We start from the raw sequence: 19,054 nt of genomic DNA, 5'->3' as shown, positions 1-19,054 counted from the left end.
AACCATTCAGCAGTAAATTGTTAAGCAATATCATTTTTCTTGGCACATTTTTGGCCTGCTTGGAAGAAGTTTCATTTTTTAAAATTTAGAAAGAATATATATGTACTTACATATATTTTCATGCAGCAGGCACTTAGTATTAAATATTTCTTGAATTTCTTGCATCAAGAAGTTATTTCCACCAAGAACCACTCTTAATTATTAAAGAAGTTGATGGATAATCTTAAATCTGCATTCTTTTCCCCGAATTTTACTCTATTGAGCATGTTAAAAATTCATGATAGCCCCTGTCACTCTCATGGGAAAAAAATCAAGATAAATTGAGCACTCACTGTTATTCATGCAAATATTAGGCAATTAAAAAATATATATATATACATATATATAAACTCCTTTTAAATTTATTTTTTTCAATTACAGTTAACATACAATATTGTATTAATTTCAGATGTACAACATAATGGTTAGACATTTATATATTGGGTTGTCGGAAAAGTCATGACGCATGTTTGCAACAGATGCCACTAGTTGTTCATTTTTGGAAGTACTAGAGTCTTTTGCATCTATGTTTTTGCTATGTCGTTTGACAGCTGACAGTTCTAGCTTCATTGAAGAAAAAATTGAGCAATTTGGTAGAGTTTTGGAGATTTTACAAGTTGAAAATGGAAGACCAAACTGTGCATTTTTGCCATATTTTACTGTTTTACTTCCATAAAGGGAAGAACGCACGTCAAGTTTGTGAAAAGTTGCATAAAGTTTATGGTGACAATACTCTACAAGAATGTCAGTGCCAACGATGGTTCATGAAATTCCATGCTGGTGATTTTGATTTCAACGACACTCCTCAGTCAAGGAGGCCCACTGAGGTTGATGATGACAAAATAAAGGCATTGATCGAGTCAAACCCATGTTACATGACACAGGAGATAGCAGAAACATTGAACATCCATCATTCAAGCGTTCACGACCACCTGAAGAAGCTGGGATATGTAAGCAAGCTCGATATTTGGGTTCCGCATGAACTCAAAGAAGTTCATTTGACAGCACATAGACACATCTGCAATATGCTCATTAAACGATCCTTTTTTTGAAGCAACTGATAACTGGTGATGAGAAGTGGGTTGTTTACAACAATGTGGTGCATAAACAGTCTTGGTCCCGACGTGATGATTCGCCTCAAACGACATCGAAAGCAGAGATTCATCAGAGGAATGTTATGCTCTCAGTGTGGTGGGATTTTAAAGGTGTCATGTTTTTCAAGCTCCTACCAAGGAACCAAACAATCAATTCAAATGTGTACTGTCAGCAATTGGACAGTTTGAACGAATTCATCATTCAGAAATGCCCAGAGCTTGTTAGTTGTAAAGGAGCTGTGTTCCATCGCAACAATGCGAGACCACACACAAGTTTGATCACTTGTCAAAAATGATTGGAGCTTGGATGGGATGTGTTGCCACACCCACCATACTCGCCTGATCTTGCGCCATCAGACTTCCACTTGTTTCTCTCCACAACTCCTTGCGTGGTATAACATTCAATTCAGATGAGGCTGTAAATCAGCACCTTGTTCAGTTTTTCACAAATAAAGACAGGTCCTTCTATGAACGAGGAATTATGAAGCTCACTGAAAGATGGCAAAAGGTTATCGAACAAAATGCGCAATATATCATTGATTGATCTTTGTTCTTTATATAAATGACCTTTGAAAAACATAGACAAAATACGTCATGACTTTTCCGACAACCCAATACCTTATGAAGTGATCAATCTGATAAATCTAGTACCCATCTGACACCATACATAGTTATTACAATATTATTGACTATATTTCCTGTGTTATACTTTACACCCCCGTGACTATTTTTGTAACTGGCAACTTGTCCTTTCACAATTTTCACCCTTTAAAACTCAAAATAGCTCTATGAGGACGGTATTAATATGCCCATTTACATATAAGGAAACTGAGTCCCTATATGGAAATTACGTATCTTGCCAGGTTCACAACAATTAGGAAGTGTCAAAGTCAGGATTCAAATCTGGATGTGTCTGATTCTGAAGTCCATATTTTCTCTACAATATTATATTGCCTCTTCTACATAGACCCTAAGTGTAACCCTAGTCTAGTAACTTTTCCAAACTGTTCAGTCCTTCCTTGTTACTATGGGGTGACTATAGGCATAGTGATCATGTTTTCCATAAAAAAATGATGATACATAATAACCTAATAAAGAATTTTAATTCTAGTTTTAGATTAGGTTGAAATTGGTATGCCAATGGTTACTAATTTCTAGTAAACATATAGCAAAAAAGGAGTTTAATTGGAGCTATCCTACAATATCTAGTAGCAGGTTCACACATTTGTACCAATGTATCCTTTTGGATGCTAAGAAACTTTTAGCACAGCTCCTCGGACACTGAGATTTGGGTACAAGGACAAATTGATAGATCCTAATAAGCAAACTACTAAATTTTTAGGTGTTTTGTTTTGTTTTGTTTGTTTACCAAAAACTGCTGAAACAGGTTATTTCACCCAGTCCCTGAGCTTCTTACTTCATTGCCAATCCCATCCCAGGATGGGATAAGGGCTGAAATCTGAGTATCACTGAGAACTGGTCTGCCCATAAATATAAGTACATCGTCTCCCAGCTTCACAGCCCCAGGTGGCTCCAAGGCCTTCTTGGGCTTTCTGTTGGTGTCTGCAGAGGCCATTATATATTCAGCTAACAATTAGTGCGAAAGCCTGCCGTGCCTCGTCTGACTTCCTGATACCCAAACACTGCCTACCACAGGCAACTCTTGGAAAGTGAAGTCCACCTGCTCACTCTACATTTTCCAGTAGAAAACACATCCCCCATCCCCATCCAGCCTCAAATTCTGATGAACAAAGTCTATCTCATTACATCCTGGTACTGAATTTGGGAAGGGGAAGACTCGGCGAGGAAGTGGGCGTTAAATGCTATCTGACCGAGGAGCCTCATTGAAACAGGGGTCCCACATATGCATATATACCACCTGGCTCTTCTCAAGGTGGCAGTGATGACTCTAAGCAGAATACCTGTTTTTCCTCTGTGACTTCATTTGTTTCTCAAATGGTCTCAGATTTTCTGATACCTCCCATAAAATTGAAGTGACTCTGGATTTGGGGCGGGCTAGGGGATTGGAACCCTATTCAGCTCAGCTTCAATGCACCCCATAAATCCTCAGTTACATTTCCAACAACTTTCTCGATACCTTTTGTAATATAAATGTCATACTTAATAGCCTAAAACTAATTTTAAATGATGGCTTTGGGGAAGAGACTCATATTCCCATAAAGGCTAACCAGTTATAACAGACTTCTTTTTTAAATGTATTTTTATGACAGTAAAAGTAACTACTCAATTTTAACTTTATGACTAATTTTATGAATTAAAACTATTTCATCCTAGCTATTAAACTATGCATAACTATTAAAATAATACAGATGTAAATAAAGTATAAAATAAAAGCTTGTCATAGCCAGAATGGCAGCTAAACTTATTTTGCATGTTATTGAGTATTTTAAAAAGATATTTTTATTCTGATCAAGCCATAGGGGATCAAAATGACTTCATCAGGATGCACCTGTGACAAAGTGGCTGCACAAAATGCTTGTACCAAAATATGTGTATCAATGTGGCCACATAAGCACACTCTGCTCTGACTTAGGATAGAGCCTGTAAATTTAGGCTGAAAGGGCTAACTCCTCCATCATATTTCTCTCCCATTCTATGTTGTATTGTTCTTCTCAGCCTTGATGCATGCCTTGGTGTTTGGAAATGTAACAGCGATCATACAGAGGATGTACTCCAGATGGTCCCTGTATCACACTAGAACTAAGGACCTGAAAGACTTCATACGTGTCCATCACCTGCCCCAGCAGCTCAAGCAGAGGATGCTCGAATATTTCCAAACAACCTGGTCAGTCAACAATGGAATAGATTCAAATGAGGTAATGTTCATTTCTCATGTTGATGTTTTTAGGCAGAAAGCACATATTCTAAGGTAAAAAGCGAGGTTCCCTCCTGTAGGTCTCAGAAGTGAAAAACACACCTACTGACTTATTTATCTCTTTGCCATTTAATCCTTTGAGAAACCCAGTCTTTCTCCTGCTTTGGCTTATATTTTCACGATGCCACTTGGATTGACCAATAATCTATATAACTCATTACTTTGGTTAATCAAATGGACTTATTTTCATTCTTTTGAACACTCTTTGAAAGGAACCAATTCTTATAACAACTGAATGGTCAAACCAGAATCTTTGAATATTAGATTAATCAAATTAATGTTTGCCTTTAAAACCAAGAAAGTAAAAAAAAAAAAAATTTCAGCAAAGGTATCTGCGGACTTCCAGAAACACCCCAGACCACCATGTAAGAAAGGTATCATAGAAATCAAGCAACCATTCTACCAAATCTCCAACCAAACCAGTAATCACCATTTTTTAAATGATTATTTGGTTTCTCCTCTCTTCATATAATCGTGACACCAGAGCAAACACTGAATGGTCCACATTCCATATCTTCTCCTTGAGTAGGAGTCTGTGAGAAGCAAGTCACACTGAGCTGTGTGTTTTCATTCTAGAGTCTTTTTATTAATTTATTCTATTTCTCCAGACTTCTTTTCAGCTGATTATTCAGCAACACATAAGTGGGGTCACAGTCCTTGAAAAATCTCTCCAATCTCTTACAGATATTTCCTCTTCTGTACTCTGGTTGGTCAAACAGTGGGAAGAACATCCCTGTTGCCTTGCAAAGTAAATAAATTAGACTAGACTTACCCCAACTTGACTTCCTCTTTCATTTTCTTTGACAGCTTCTGAAAGACTTTCCAGATGAGCTACGTTCTGACATCACTATGCACTTGAACAAGGAAATCTTACAGTTGTCCCTTTTTGAGTGTGCCAGCCGGGGCTGCCTCCGGTCCCTGTCTCTACACATAAAAACCTCTTTCTGTGCTCCGGGGGAGTATCTGCTGCGCCAAGGAGATGCTTTGCAGGCCATCTACTTTGTCTGCTCGGGCTCCATGGAGGTCCTTAAAGACAGCATGGTGCTGGCTATTCTTGGTAGGTCGGAGATGAAAGCTCCATGAAATTTTCCTCTGGAGCATGAGTTAAGGAGATGAAATGGGGGGGAAAACTGCTATAGATTAGGGAAATTATGGATACATATGTGCACTCAGGATTTTCTTCATAGGGGTTTAATTTGCCAACTATTTTATTATTATTATTATTATTATTATTATTATTATTAACTGTTGTGCTACATATTGAGATTCCACTGTGCTAAGTGTTACATCCAACATATTATTTGATTCTTGTTAAAAATCCAGCAGTTTAACTATTATTCCCATTTTGCAAATATGAATAAAAAGTATCTTCGTTAACTTGTCCCAAATCACATATAATAGCCTTCCCTTATCTGAGGGAGATACATTCCAAGGACCCCCAGTGGATGCCTGAAATTGCAGATAGTATCAATCCATATATACCGGGGGTGCCAAAAAAATGTATACCATGACTTGTATTCATCTTTTGTTATCAGCATATATTGAGTATAATGGTTTTAATACAGTTTTTTCCTTTCTTAAAATGTGTATACAGTTTTTGGGCACCCTCTGTGCATATTTCTGTTCATGTCTTCCACTCAAATGTAATGCCTTTTCCATCTTAACTAAGCACTTATCATGCACTGTAGCTTAACTTTTGCATTTTGAGGCATGACAGCAACACTGGCATGAATTTCTTTTACCATCTTTACAGTTTCACGGACAGAAGACTCATTCTTAGCAACTTCAGCATATAATGTTTTTCTTTCCTTATTAAGTCGAGGACTTTCACCTTTTCACTTAAGGGAAGCACTCTATGGCTTCTCTGTGGCATCTTCAAATTGCCAGTATCATTACTCTTGCTTTTTGGGCCACTGTTAAGTAAAATAAGGGTGACCTGAACACAAGCACTATATCATGACGTCAATCCGATAAGCTAGATAGCTACTAAGTTACTAACAGGCAGGGAGTGTATACAGGGAGGACACACTGGACAGAGGAATGATTCCCATCCGAGGTGGGATGGGATAAGCTTGCATCATGCTATTCAGACAGTTGCACAATTTAATGCTTATGAATTGTTTATTTCTGGAATTTTCCATTTAATGTTTTCAGACTACATTTGACCGCAGGTAACTGAAACTGCGGAAATCGAAACCTCAGGTAAGGGGGGACTACTGTGGTAAGAAAATAAATACAATGCTTTATGATTGCTAAGGCCAGACTATTAATCATGATATATACTGACTCCTGGTAAAATAGCTGGTCAATTTTCAGAAGCCATTTCCATATCTTTGTGAAAAATCAACTCTCAGAAGAACATGAAAATTGTTTGTCTGTGCTAAAATAATAGTGTAGAAATGATTGTGCATTAAGAGTAAAGTCTCATAAAAATCATTCCGCTATTCTATGTAATCATTGGTAGCCTGCCATCTCTGGATTCTAGACAGTAAGCTTCAAGGCAGGTTATAATTTGGAAGAGAGAAGAAAACTAATACGTATTGAATTCCTGATACGAGCCGGGTGTTTTATGTTTATTATCCAATTTAAATCTTGCAACCCTATGAGGTTGGCGTGGTTTTCCCCAATTAAAGGTGAAGCGATGGAGGCTAGTGAATGGGGAAATACCCACATGCTTTTTATTTCTTCATGTTGACTTCAGTTTACCACTTACCAGAGGAAAGGTGGGGCTTGCCTTTCAAAGTTGGGGCTCAATTCTTGATTTACCCCCTTATGTTTTACTCCTTAATAAAAAAAATATATATTATGCAATAGCAACTCAAAGAGTTTATTATCATATCAGCTTGGCTAGCTCATTATCAGCATTAGAGTGAGGCTCGATATGGGTGTGCTTTTTTTAAGAGAAAATGTAACACTCCTTCTGCCCACTTGTCAACTTTATGAAGTTAAAGGCCAGTCATTCTATCATTCTGTGATTCTAAATTAAAAGTGACAATTATTGCTAAATTTGCTTCAGTCACTTAACTTTAATCATAAAATACTTTTCCATGTATTTCCTTAGGACCACTGTTTAAGTTTTATAGCCTGCCTATTAACACAGCCTGCTTTCAAAAGGGCATATATTTATTTTTCCAGAATATACATGTAAGCAAAAATAATGCACCATTTTTAAACATATATGTGGTTTTTTTTCATAATTGTTGTGGATTGTTAACTTTGGTAACTAATAACAATTTTAGGAATGAAATACAAAGGTGTCATCCATAACATTAGGGAGCAATGGGTGCCAATTTGATGGCTTCTATGTAATAACCATCATTCAAAATACATGACTCAATTAGATTTTCTTATTTAAAAAAAGAAATTCTACTTACAGCTAAAAGATTTAATCCATTGCCTTTTGCTCTGGCCCCAATTCTCTCCATAAATTGTGATTTCCATGATTAACATTTTCACACATTTCTTCTACCATGCATCTATCAAAAGTGCTTTAAGTATAAATCGCCACATGGCCATTGTAAGCACAAGTATGGGGCCAGCCAAGTGGCGTGTTGGTTAGGAGTTGGCTTGGGACACCAGCTCTGAGCAGCAGGGTCCCGGTTCAGATCCCACATGAGGGCCAGTGACACTGCACCCTCTACAGCTAAGATGGTGAACAACAACTCCACCTGCAGCTGGGCTGCCATGAGTCACTGGTGACGGCGTAGGCTGCAGTGGGGCTGGCCGGCAGCGGGTGTGCACTTTCCTGAGCTGCCATGAGCCACCGTGAGCAGCCAGCCAATGGCCGGCAAGCAACTGCCTCACCCGGGAAGAGTGCAATGATAATACCAACATGGGCCAGTGAAGCAACGTCCTCCACAACTAGACTGAAGAACAAAAGGACAGCAACTTGTCTGTTCCCCTCCCCCAATTCCCCAATAAAATCTTTTAAAAATAAATGAATAAATAAACAAACAAACAAACAAACACGAGATGTGGTATTGGGACTAAACATAAACAGAGATAATAAATTATTAATATTTTCTCTCTATGGTTAACATTATTTCAGTGGAGATTAACTATTTATCTTTCCCTATGATAATACTGTCTTATAGGTTCCAATTCAAATCAATACTGACTTTGATAAACTTAGGCACATGGCTTCACATTTGATCTGTAGATATTTAATACATGCTCACTCTGCCACCAAAATGAATTAATATATAATTACGTTTTCTCACCATTTTTGTCACCATTGTTTAAAAGAAAACAACAAAGCACCAATGAAAGTACTTCACAGATGGCATTATCTGCCTAATTATAATTAAACATAAGTTACAGCCCTTACCCGGATGGTTTGCAGATGCATCTCGTCAACTTTTCCCCCCAATGGAAGAATCACTGATTAGAAAACATCAAAATAGAATTCAGAAAAGTGTAGGCTGTAAGGGACCATAGATATCTTTCTCTTCTTCTAGAAATAAAGATACTGAAATTCAGAGTAATTAAGAAGCTTAGACCTAAGTCTAAATCTAGAGAGAAAGGAATCCACAAGATGCTAAAATCAGTGAGGGTGAGAACCATGTTGTTACTTAGCAGTGGCTGCTTGCAGGACTCAGCCCGAGGCCCTGCATACATGTCAGTACTCATTAAATATTCATTGAAGGAATGAATAAATGGGAAGTTTTTCCTATGGTGCAAAGTTTGGCAGGATGTTGTTGGTGCTGTTTTTATAGCTGGGGTTATTGTGGCTGAAAGAGTCATATTATGGTCACCCAAGCTATGAAAGTATGATGACCCTAAAATTATTCCAAATGCTAGTTGCTTGGAAATGTGAATATCCTTTATGGCAAGACAGTGAGTGCATCGTGATACATTTTCCTCATATAGACAGAATTTGAATTTTGCTGAATTCAATTTGCATCTTGCATCAGTACCCAACTTTGAGTTTTTGAGCAACAATTTAGATTTCTAACAAAATATGCAAGAAACAAAAGTTCCAAGTTTAGCGGTATTGGTGACAACAATGAACCAAACTGGAATTCTTCAATGTCATGTGGCTGTTTATTCCCTTAGTGTCTACAAATATAGATGTTAGCCATTTTTTCTTCTACCTAATAGGTTTAATTTCAAGATTTAAATCCAATATTAATTCTAAGATAACACCTAGATATACTTTAATCATTTTAAAACTCAGTTTTTTATCTGCCATAAATATTTATTAATATCTTAGGTATTCATGGTTAATTTAGCATGTTTCCTTGTACTAACCATCAAATACAATAAACCTTTTATTGAAGGCTACATTCCAGGGACTTTGCTTCCAGAAATGCTGAACACAATAAAAAATAAAAGCATATCAGTTAAAAGTTTAATTGAACAGAAGACTGACAGGGGCAATTTGTGCTATAACATTCCAAAGATATTATTTGCTTGGTCAACTGTTGGTTGTTGGTTCCATATGAAATGGAGCAAAGTGGCCATAAAAGAAAAAAAAAAAGTTAAAGCCCAGGCATGATGCTATTTGAGGAAAAAGTTGTAGAAACTCCTAAGCTGTGGCCATGAATCTAATGCCACCATCCTCTGTGAGCTTGGTCATATCACCTCAGCTCTTAATTTATGTTTGTCTGAACGTTGAATGGATTTTCTTTTGTACTTCTTCCATGGATGCTGAGTGAATTAATGGCTGTCTAAAATAAATCTGAAGCTATGATCAGCTTTTTGTTAGCCCTTACAGTTATGTTCACCTTCCTGCTAAGTTAAACAGATTCAAATCAATTGAAAAATTTTCAAGATTCAAATAAATTGTCTAATATTATCTAATCAAAAAATTCAAGGAAGCAAGCTAGTTCCCACACAAGTGAATTCCAACCGAAGACTGATAGGCTGAGGTATTGCAGGTAAAATATCAGAGGTCATTGTGGGGAATGTGGAGATAAATTGGCTAAAGTTTCATTAGATCCTCTCTCCCTCCAGTGGCATTAGTGAAGAGCTTCTTTTTCTATTAAGAAAATGGGGTTTTTACACTGTCACAGAGCATTAGAGCTATGACTTGTGCTTTACCTTTTTATGTAGATTTCATTGTCCATAATGTCCAATAGTCATCCTGCCTCCCAACTCTGAGAAGAAAGATGGAGGGCTCCTCCCCCCATATCACCTGTCTCGTAGACATGTTTAGAAATAAAAGAAGCAACTTGAGTATGATAGAAAGCTGATGGTAACGCTTATATTATTGTCCAAAGTGCTGGAATCAAAATTATTAATATACTTCTTGATGGTCTTACCTTAGAATCACAGAGCCTTTTTACACTCAGACAAATCTGAGCCATTATTGCTGCCTTTCAACAGTTAAAACAACTGTGACAAAAATATCAAATGGTTTCTCTGAAGTCATTTACCAAATCCTGTGTGGGACCTGTCTGGAGCCCATCTGTGACCTATGATTCCTAACTCTAGGTCTCCTAGCCTTTATTTTCTATTCTCAACTGAGAACAGTTTTACCCACCAGGGGACACTTGGTAATGTCTGAAGATATTTTGGTTGTCACTACCACAGATGGGAGGGTATGAGCTGCTTCCAAACATTCTACTGTTTAGAGGAATACCACCCCCCAACAAAAAGTGATCAGACTGAGGTTGAGAAATCCTGCACCAGATAAAGGTTCCACTTGTCTTGTCAGTGTAATCTCACAGAAATGAAGACTGTAAGTCAAATGAAGTTACTGGTCTGACGCTTGTTTTTCTTTAAAGTGACATGTCTCTTTTTTCACTGTTTCAAGGGAAAGGGGATTTAATTGGAGCCAATCTATCAATTAAGGACCAAGTGATCAAGACCAATGCAGATGTGAAGGCTTTAACCTACTGTGATCTCCAGTGTATCATCCTCAAAGGACTCTTTGAAGTGCTAGACCTCTACCCAGAATATGCTCACAAGTTCGTGGAAGACATTCAGCATGATCTCACATACAACCTTCGAGAAGGTCATGAGAGCGATGTAAGTCTTATTTCCAGTTAATGCTGAGTCCTATTGGGTTTTCAGAAAAGTCATGATGCATTTTTGCAATGAAAAACATAGAAAAAATACGTCATGACTTTTCCAACAACCCAATAATAACACCGGAGTAATTTACAACAGTAAAGGCGCATGTCATGACCTCACTCTAAAAAAGTCTCTGCATGTGTAAGTTATGACTGTTCGGCCATGAGTTGAGCAATTAAATAATTAGCTAGAAGTCAATGTTGGAGTTTGTTATCAACATTCTAGGAAAGTATTATTTATGAATGACTTCTCTTTAACTCAGTGTTTTCCTGGTTTATTTTCATGTGCTTATAACTAGAATCAATTTCAGTGGTATAATATTTAGGTAAAGACGTGTGATTTCTCCAAAATTTAAAGATTTCCAGATCGAGTATATGGCTCAGAATTTGCTGTGTTTGTAATTGTTCACTACTCCACTTGCTCAATGTGAATTTTGCTTACGAATAATCTTTTGTTAACCAGTACCCAAAAGTCTATCTTAAAATGGCTAAATATGCATAAAAAGGTTCAAACCAAAGATTGTCACACTGAAAGCATAATGAACATTTGATGAAATTATATATTTCTTACATGTGTCAGTTTATACAAACAGCGTTCCAGTCCAACTATGTACCGTACGGCATCCTATGATTAAGCTGATCGTGAACATGACTTCATTAGACGTGTCAGAGGGACAAATGATTTAATAGGAATGATTGTTGAAAGGCAATCCAGGGCATGCATAGCATTCTCTAACAACAAAAGCCTGGATCTGCTGTCTTGAGCTTTGGCCCAGATATTTACTCAATTTCTTTCCTAAGGGTTTAAGAAGCTATTGTTTTGACTAACCCATATTGTGCAGATATTTTGCTAAGGCATTACTACAGAGGGTGCCAAAAAACCGTATACACATTTTAAGAAAGGGAAAAACTGTATTAAAATTGTAATATTCAATAGATACCAATAACAAAAGATAAATGTAAGTCTCACGTGTATACATTTTTTTTGGCACCTTCAGTATTTTCCACTTTGAAAGATAGCAAAAGAATCCAAATTGTGTATTGCTTCATCTTGGTTGAGGATATCAAGGGACGGTCAATCCATAGATGACATCCCATTCTGAAGTTCAAGATTGCCGGTTTTGAATGTGTGCTTCCTCTACTGATGATAAGATACAGCCAAGGAGGCATCAGTATTTATTGGTAACCTATTTGTGCTAAGCACTCTGCCTGTACAGAGCATCTCATTTAGTGCTTAAAATTACTTTTTAAGGTTAAGCGTCAATCAGTTTTTATGGAACAGAAAACAGATGCAGAACGGTTAATAAATTGTATGTGATCACAGAAATATGTAGGTGGCAGGGACAGTATGTGAGCACAGGTATCTGTCAGTTTTTAATCTGTACACTTTCTATTAATTATGCTCTCTCTTCAACTTGAAGACACTTTTCATGTCTTCCTGTTCAATAGATCAAAACTGGAAACCACAGGTACCTTTTGTGCTTTCCATGACAGCCTAATGTGACAACTATTTTTGAAGAGTAGAGGTGAGTTTGGGGGTAGAAGCAACCAACAGAAAGAAGAAAAAAGTGACAGAAGCGAGAAATAGTCAACATTCCTGGACACAGACAAATGAGAAATATTGGATCTCAGCCCCTCCTTTCTTTGTATTTGATTAATTTTGAAGGATTTATCTTTGATCAAATTTTTATTCTTTTTTTTTAATTTGCTAAAACAGTAATCAGTGATTTTGAAACCAATATCTGTATTACTAGTGGGGCTATTTTCATTATTTGTTATTTCTCTTGGGTTTTTTTGTTTGTGTGTTTGTTTGGTTTTTGTCATTTTGTCCCTTTTTCTGGCAGATTTCATAATTTTGTTTAAATGTTGATGTTGTTCATGAAAGATTGTTTGTCACTTTCCTCCAAGCAGGATAAGGTTTTGTCTTGGCAGGCAGATAGAGTACCAGAAAGCCACTTTCGTCCTGTCCATAGCTCCTCTTAGGTTTCTCAGGCTGACCTATTTCAGTGCTGCCCTTACTTTGGGGGCGTGGCCCTCACTCCTAAAAGTTTTTCCAGGATCTCAGCTAAAAGCCTGGGATGTTTCCCAAGCTCCTCCTATTGGGCGGGGCTTGAGCTCCAGCCCCAATCTCCTTTCAGCATTGCTGAGATCTCTGCTCCCCAGTTAGCCCCCCAGTTGCTGATTTCTGCTAAGTTTCTTGGCACACTGCCCTGTGCGTGCTCAAGTTCAGAGCTGGCCAATGCCCCAAGGGCCACATTCATGCAGTTACCGCCTCTCTGGGATTTTATTCCTCAAATCCCAGGTGGATTGATACACCTGAACTTCGTCCTCTGTCTCTTCCACCAGTAAGCTTGCTCCTTTCCAGTCTACACCATTCCACCTCACAATGAAATAGCAAATTCCCCCAGGAAAACACCTGAATAATCATGGTGCTCACTTTGCTGTGCTTTCCTGTCTCGGGGGTCACAGCCCTCCAAGTCTTACAGAGTGGCTTGCTCTCCAATGTTTTCAAACAGTTATTTTATGTATTTCGTCCAGCTTTGTAATTATTTTTTACTGGACTGTTAGTTCAATGTAAGTTATTTTATTATGGCTGGAACCAAAAGTATTGCTTCTTTTCAGAGGGCTCCCTAGGAGCTACATTTTTAAGGGCGAATGGAACTGAAGCTTGTCCCTGAAACTGTTATTGTTTTGTGTTTCCTAATCTTTCATCACTTGAAACTTCCATGTACATATATATTCTAAGATCCTGGGATTGTATGCCTTCTAAAGGCTAGGTAAATTTGGACCACCCTCCCTCATAATTCCATACCCTGGGGAGAAAGTCTTGTTCTGTTTCTAAGCATATTGTGACTTTCAGGAGAGCTTATATTCTGATGATAACCTATAGCTATGGTTTCCTACTCTATGCTCTGCAGCTCTGCTCCGGTGCCAGACCAATATGGAACCAAGCTCTTTCCCTTAATTTCCATGCACACACAAACAAAAATATCCAATCACACACAGGGTTTGGGGTGGGTTCAAGCCCTTGTGGAAGGTTCATCAGTGGGATCTGGAAGGAATAACACTTGCATAATAGAAATACAAACAATATCGATGTAACTTGTCTGTATATCTTTGTTCTTAGAAATCATGAGACCACTCTGCCACATTGTTCAGCCTCTTATTATTCCTCTCACCTCTCTTCTCCCCCTCTTTTATGCTCTCCCTTATCCTCATATTCCCCATTATTATTTCTGATGCATAGTAGCTTAACTATCTCTCTTTGGTTGTCCTGTGTCTTTCTGATTTTGTCTTCTAGATGTCACCTTTGACCCCAAGTAGCGTATAAACTATCAGGTGATGTAGAGAATGACCAGACCATCTGGGTAAAGAAAAGAGTGATATTCAACCCATTTTGAAATAAAAACGAAAAAAAGCATTTTAAGAAATATTCAAAATTAAAATATGTATGTAGCAGTAAAATAGGACTCGTAGAACTGTAATGAATGACATCACTTTAGAATGACAGCTTCTCTGATTCTCATAGGAAAATTAATTGAAGTGCATACAATGTTTCCTAAGTTTGTGAAAAGAATACCTAGCACTGTTTTGACCTCACACTCAATATGCATTTTATGCACCCAGTGTATTTTCTATATTTGCATCTCCCAAGAGGCCCCAAAATGACATAGATTAATTTAGCTATTTCTCTCTATGCAAATTAGGGGAAATGTGCTTCACTGCTTCTCATAGGAAACCCTATAAAACCGATTTTAGGACAAACTCATCTGATGATGGTTGTGAAATTTAGTTTGTTTTAACATAAAAATTTTGAATTTGTGATGAGCAAATCAAATAATGCAAGGGTATCTAAAATATGTTTTCAAAGATGAATAAGGCTAATCCACTGAAGATCATGTGTTGATGTGGCTACAGATAAACATCTTATGTGCTTTACACATGGTAGGTACTGACTTGGTGGTGGTGGTGTGGCTGTGGAGCAAACAATGGCTATCGTTGTTGAAAAAAGATGATACATTTTCTAGTTTTACCTCACTGAGGGTTTTCTAAATGAAGAAATCTATTACATTTTAAGTATGCTGACTACCTCATTTTTCCCTCAGTTTTCCATTATTGTCATATAATCTGATTAGCATTAAAAAATTAAACTTCTCCCTTCAGTCTTTCCCTATCTCTTTAGTAAAGGGAGGGATATTTCCTCTGTGGCCCCTAGGTTAAGGTCTTTGAATTCCCATCTCCAATAGCATAAGAGGTTACACTGAAGTTCAGAAAAGGTCCCTGAGGCAGAGACAATGGGTCCCTTGGGGGACAACTTACTTTCAGCAGCTTTTCTCCACTTTTGACATATTTGATGGTACTTGAGCGGTTTACGATGCTGACCCACAGCAGCTAAAAACCTCAATATTCGTCAAAATATTCCCATCCCACCACTACCACCAACACATACACTCTCTCTATACCAAGCACCGTGCTTAAATAGTGTAGGTAAAAAGTTGAATACTTCAGGGTCTTGACCCGCAAGTGAAACAAATACATATAAACACAATTAATTACCAAAGCTCCAGGGTGGTCATATACATTAGTTAACATATATATGAATAAACATAATTGAATGTAGAAGTTCTATACTAAAAGAGAGTCAACTTGCCCTCACCAGCCCTTGGGAGGGGTGTGTGTGTGTGTGTGTGTGTGTGTGTGTGTGTGTGTGTGTGTGAGTGGTAGGTCATATGTGAAGCATATCTCTGACCATGACAAATGAGAAGTGATATAATGGTTCTCCTTGCCTCTATTCTTATTCCCTTATCACCCTCTTTCCTCAAGGCTACAGAAACAATATTTCCATGTCATTCTGTTGCTTAAAATATTACAATAGCTCCCCATGGACTGTTAAAATCCAGACTTCTTACCATAACTTTCAGGATCCTATGCATTCCAACCCCTGCCTGCCTTTCAAGCTCATCTGACACCATCTTGTGTCCAGCATCACACTCCAGCAAACTGGCCTGCTGTCTCTTTCTCGCACGTGCCCGGCTTCTGCCTGGCTCTCATACCTCAGGGCCTTTGCATCGCTCTTCTTTCTTCCTGCAAAGCTACTCCTCTGTCCTTACCTGACCACCTGTTCTGGAGTTCAGCTCTCCCAGGTATCCTCTGTCACATCGCCTTATTTATCCTTTTTCATAGCATTAGCAAAACCTGAAGTTATTTTAATATGTGTATTTTCTTGTTCATGATCATTTTCTCCTATCAGCGCCTAAGTCAGCTCTTAGTGCAGAATCAATATTTAATACATATTTGATGCTTGCATGAATAAATGTCAAAAAGTTTACTTGGACCTGGTACCTATGTGAAATTTTGAGAAAATGAATAAAGTCCTGTGGACAGCAGCCTGTATAGCCAGCAAATGGAGTCTAAAATGAAAATTTAAGGGGATTTCGAACTGTATTTCTTAGAAGTATCAAAGCCAAAGAGTGTGTCAATAGTAGAATTTGAAAGAACAGCTAAATTGAAAAACAGCTGTTTTTTCACTTTCCCGAAGTTCAGGACAAGAGGTTGTCAAAAGCCATAGAAGGAATTTAAGCTAAAGAATAGGGGAAAAAATCCTTTTCAATACAGGTAGTGTAATCACCCCAGGTGGTTTGGTATAGCAGGATGGTTAAGATGAAAAAGGATCTACCTTCAAACCCAAGCTAACACACACATTTCTGTAGAAGTAGATGAACTATTACAACACTAACACCCCTAGAAAGTAGAGAATCAATACTTTTAAGCATTGAATCATTCTGAACTGTTATTCACTTCATTTTTATTACCCGGGACATGAGGCTACAAACTTCTGGGGTGAACTGAATTTCCATGTGAAAAACTCTAGGGTCTATATGGTTATAAAATACTTCATCAAAATGTAAAACATAGATCTGTTGCCCTTAGTGGTAACTGTGAGACACAGGGTCTGTGATACATGGATGGAGTCTAGTCAAGTATTCCTCATGTTCTTTAATCAGCATTAGATTCAGTGGTATCTGAATGTGAATCTATACATATTTCCATTTGGGCCTGAACCCCATGTCTTTAATATGTGAAGATAAATCTTTATTTCCAGTTTTGTGTTTTCAAAGGGCAGCCCCTATCTCGAATGCAAATATCATTGGAAAACACATCTTGTTCTCATGCACTAATTAGCTGTGTCCACTCGGGTCTCTTGGCAGGTAGACAATTTCTTGTGTGACTAAGCTGTTCTCTAGCCATGAGTTTCAACTCTATGCTTCCTCCTTTAGAAAGAAACAAGCCTAAATAGATCTTTCAAGTGAAGTCTATGATTTTCCAACCTCTCTTGCCTCCTATGTGACTATATTACAATTTAATTTAAGATGGTGCTGACAAGGGACTTATTTCCAAAGGAGGAGCTTGGTTTAAATTTAGTTCTTGTTTCAGTCTGAACTGAGATTGGGCTTCTGGGAACCATTTTTCTTGAAAATGATTTACTGAGTAGTAATAATTTTAAAAATCATATCTGACAGCTCAGATGCTTTTGCAAGAGGAGTCTGTCTGCCTCTGCTGGGTGTGCATCTGCTAGCACTGGCTTGTGTAATGAGAGAACAGAATTAATTCTACCCCTTTCTGAGATCATTGTTCTTAGAAAATTGCGTATTAAGGAACTCACATGTCATTTTATCATGTCAGCTTCCTTACCATCCCAGGCGTTGGTGAATTTTTTTTATTAGTTTCAGGTGTACAAAAACAACATAGTAATTAGATATTTATATCCCTCACAAAGCGATAACCCCAATAAGTCTAGTACCCATCTGACACTGTACACAGTTATTACAATATTATTGACTATATTCCCTATACTGTACTTTATATCCCATGACTATTTTTTTAAATTATAATTGACATTCAATATTACTTCATATTAATTTCAGGTGCACAGCGTATTTTTAAATACTCTCCCTCAGTAAAGCCTGAACATTTTACTCGCACCGGTATTTTTTATGTTCTGAAACTTTTCTCATATTGGTGTCTTTTGATGGATTCAGAAGTTGACTTGTGGTATCCCCAGAGCCTAGTATCGCATTTGTGCACATGGTTTTGAGCAAATGGAGACTGTTGTTGAACTTCACATGCTTCTTGACATATCCACTTACTCTGACTGCAGCAAAATGACCTGCAGTGCCGTCTTCTCCTTACTGATTGCCTAGGCTGATGGCTTCATTCTCCCCATTATTATCAGTCTCATCCCCATCTCCTTCACCCTTGAAGACCTCAGAGAGGACTGGACTCCACTGGATCCTAAGTTTACCTTCCCTTCTAACCCCGAAGTTCTGTTTCTCCTGCCTGGTCCCCTGCCTGAGAGAGATGAAGACTTTATATGCCCCAAAATTGTAAAACAAAAGAAAGAGATTACTCTTACCCCTTCTCAAACTATAGACTGATTCTTTTCCAAATTCTTATTTTAGGACAGAGCTAGTGTGGGGCATTACCAAAAGGGCCAGCATGATAATCCTGGTAAATCTGGGAGTGATTCGGAATGAGGACATTGACTGTAGGCAACAGAAACCCAGCTCAAATAGCGCATTAGAGGCAGAGATTTCTTGTAAGGATTCCAAATATCTTTTGGGAATAAATATAATGACACACACATACATGATGCATACACACACACATGCACACCTATGTCTCAGGAATTCTTATAATCAGGTTCTCAAGCTCCATTTCCTACTCCATTTTCTCTGCATTTCTTACTTTTCCTATTCTTTTCATTCTCCTCTCTATCGGTAGGCTTTCCACATTTCTTTCTTTGTCCAAGTGGCAGCAAATGGCCACAGGTAGCAGCTCCTCAATTCAATGGGGCAGCAGATTAAGCTGAGTCTAGACTCTTGTAGAAAGACTGGGTATTCAGCTTACGTCACTGAGGTTTTCTCTTTGTGTGTGTGTGTGTGTTTGTGTGTGTGTTTGTGTGTGTGTGTTTGTGTGAGTGTGTGTGTGTTTGTGTGTGTGTGAGTGTG

At 37.9% G+C, this 19,054-nt stretch overlaps 1 protein-coding gene across 1 annotated transcript in view; it reads left to right on the top strand.

Moving 5' to 3' along the window:
• The window catches only part of KCNH8 (potassium voltage-gated channel subfamily H member 8), a 230,048-nt gene that overhangs the window by 157,246 nt on the left and 53,748 nt on the right, over window positions 1-19,054 (top strand). Inside the window, exons 8-10 of the mRNA XM_019663741.1 lie at window positions 3,771-3,970; window positions 4,837-5,086; window positions 10,787-11,001. Of these exons, the coding sequence (XP_019519286.1) occupies window positions 3,771-3,970; window positions 4,837-5,086; window positions 10,787-11,001 (665 nt within the window). The remainder of the gene's footprint in view (window positions 1-3,770; window positions 3,971-4,836; window positions 5,087-10,786; window positions 11,002-19,054) is intronic.

This window comes from Hipposideros armiger, unplaced genomic scaffold (assembly GCF_001890085.2).
Source record: "Hipposideros armiger isolate ML-2016 unplaced genomic scaffold, ASM189008v1 scaffold_403, whole genome shotgun sequence".
In the NCBI taxonomy this organism is placed as follows: Eukaryota; Metazoa; Chordata; class Mammalia; order Chiroptera; family Hipposideridae; genus Hipposideros; species Hipposideros armiger.
The sequence above is the reverse complement of the archived record's forward strand: the minus strand, read 5'-3'. Positions and strand labels throughout refer to the sequence as shown.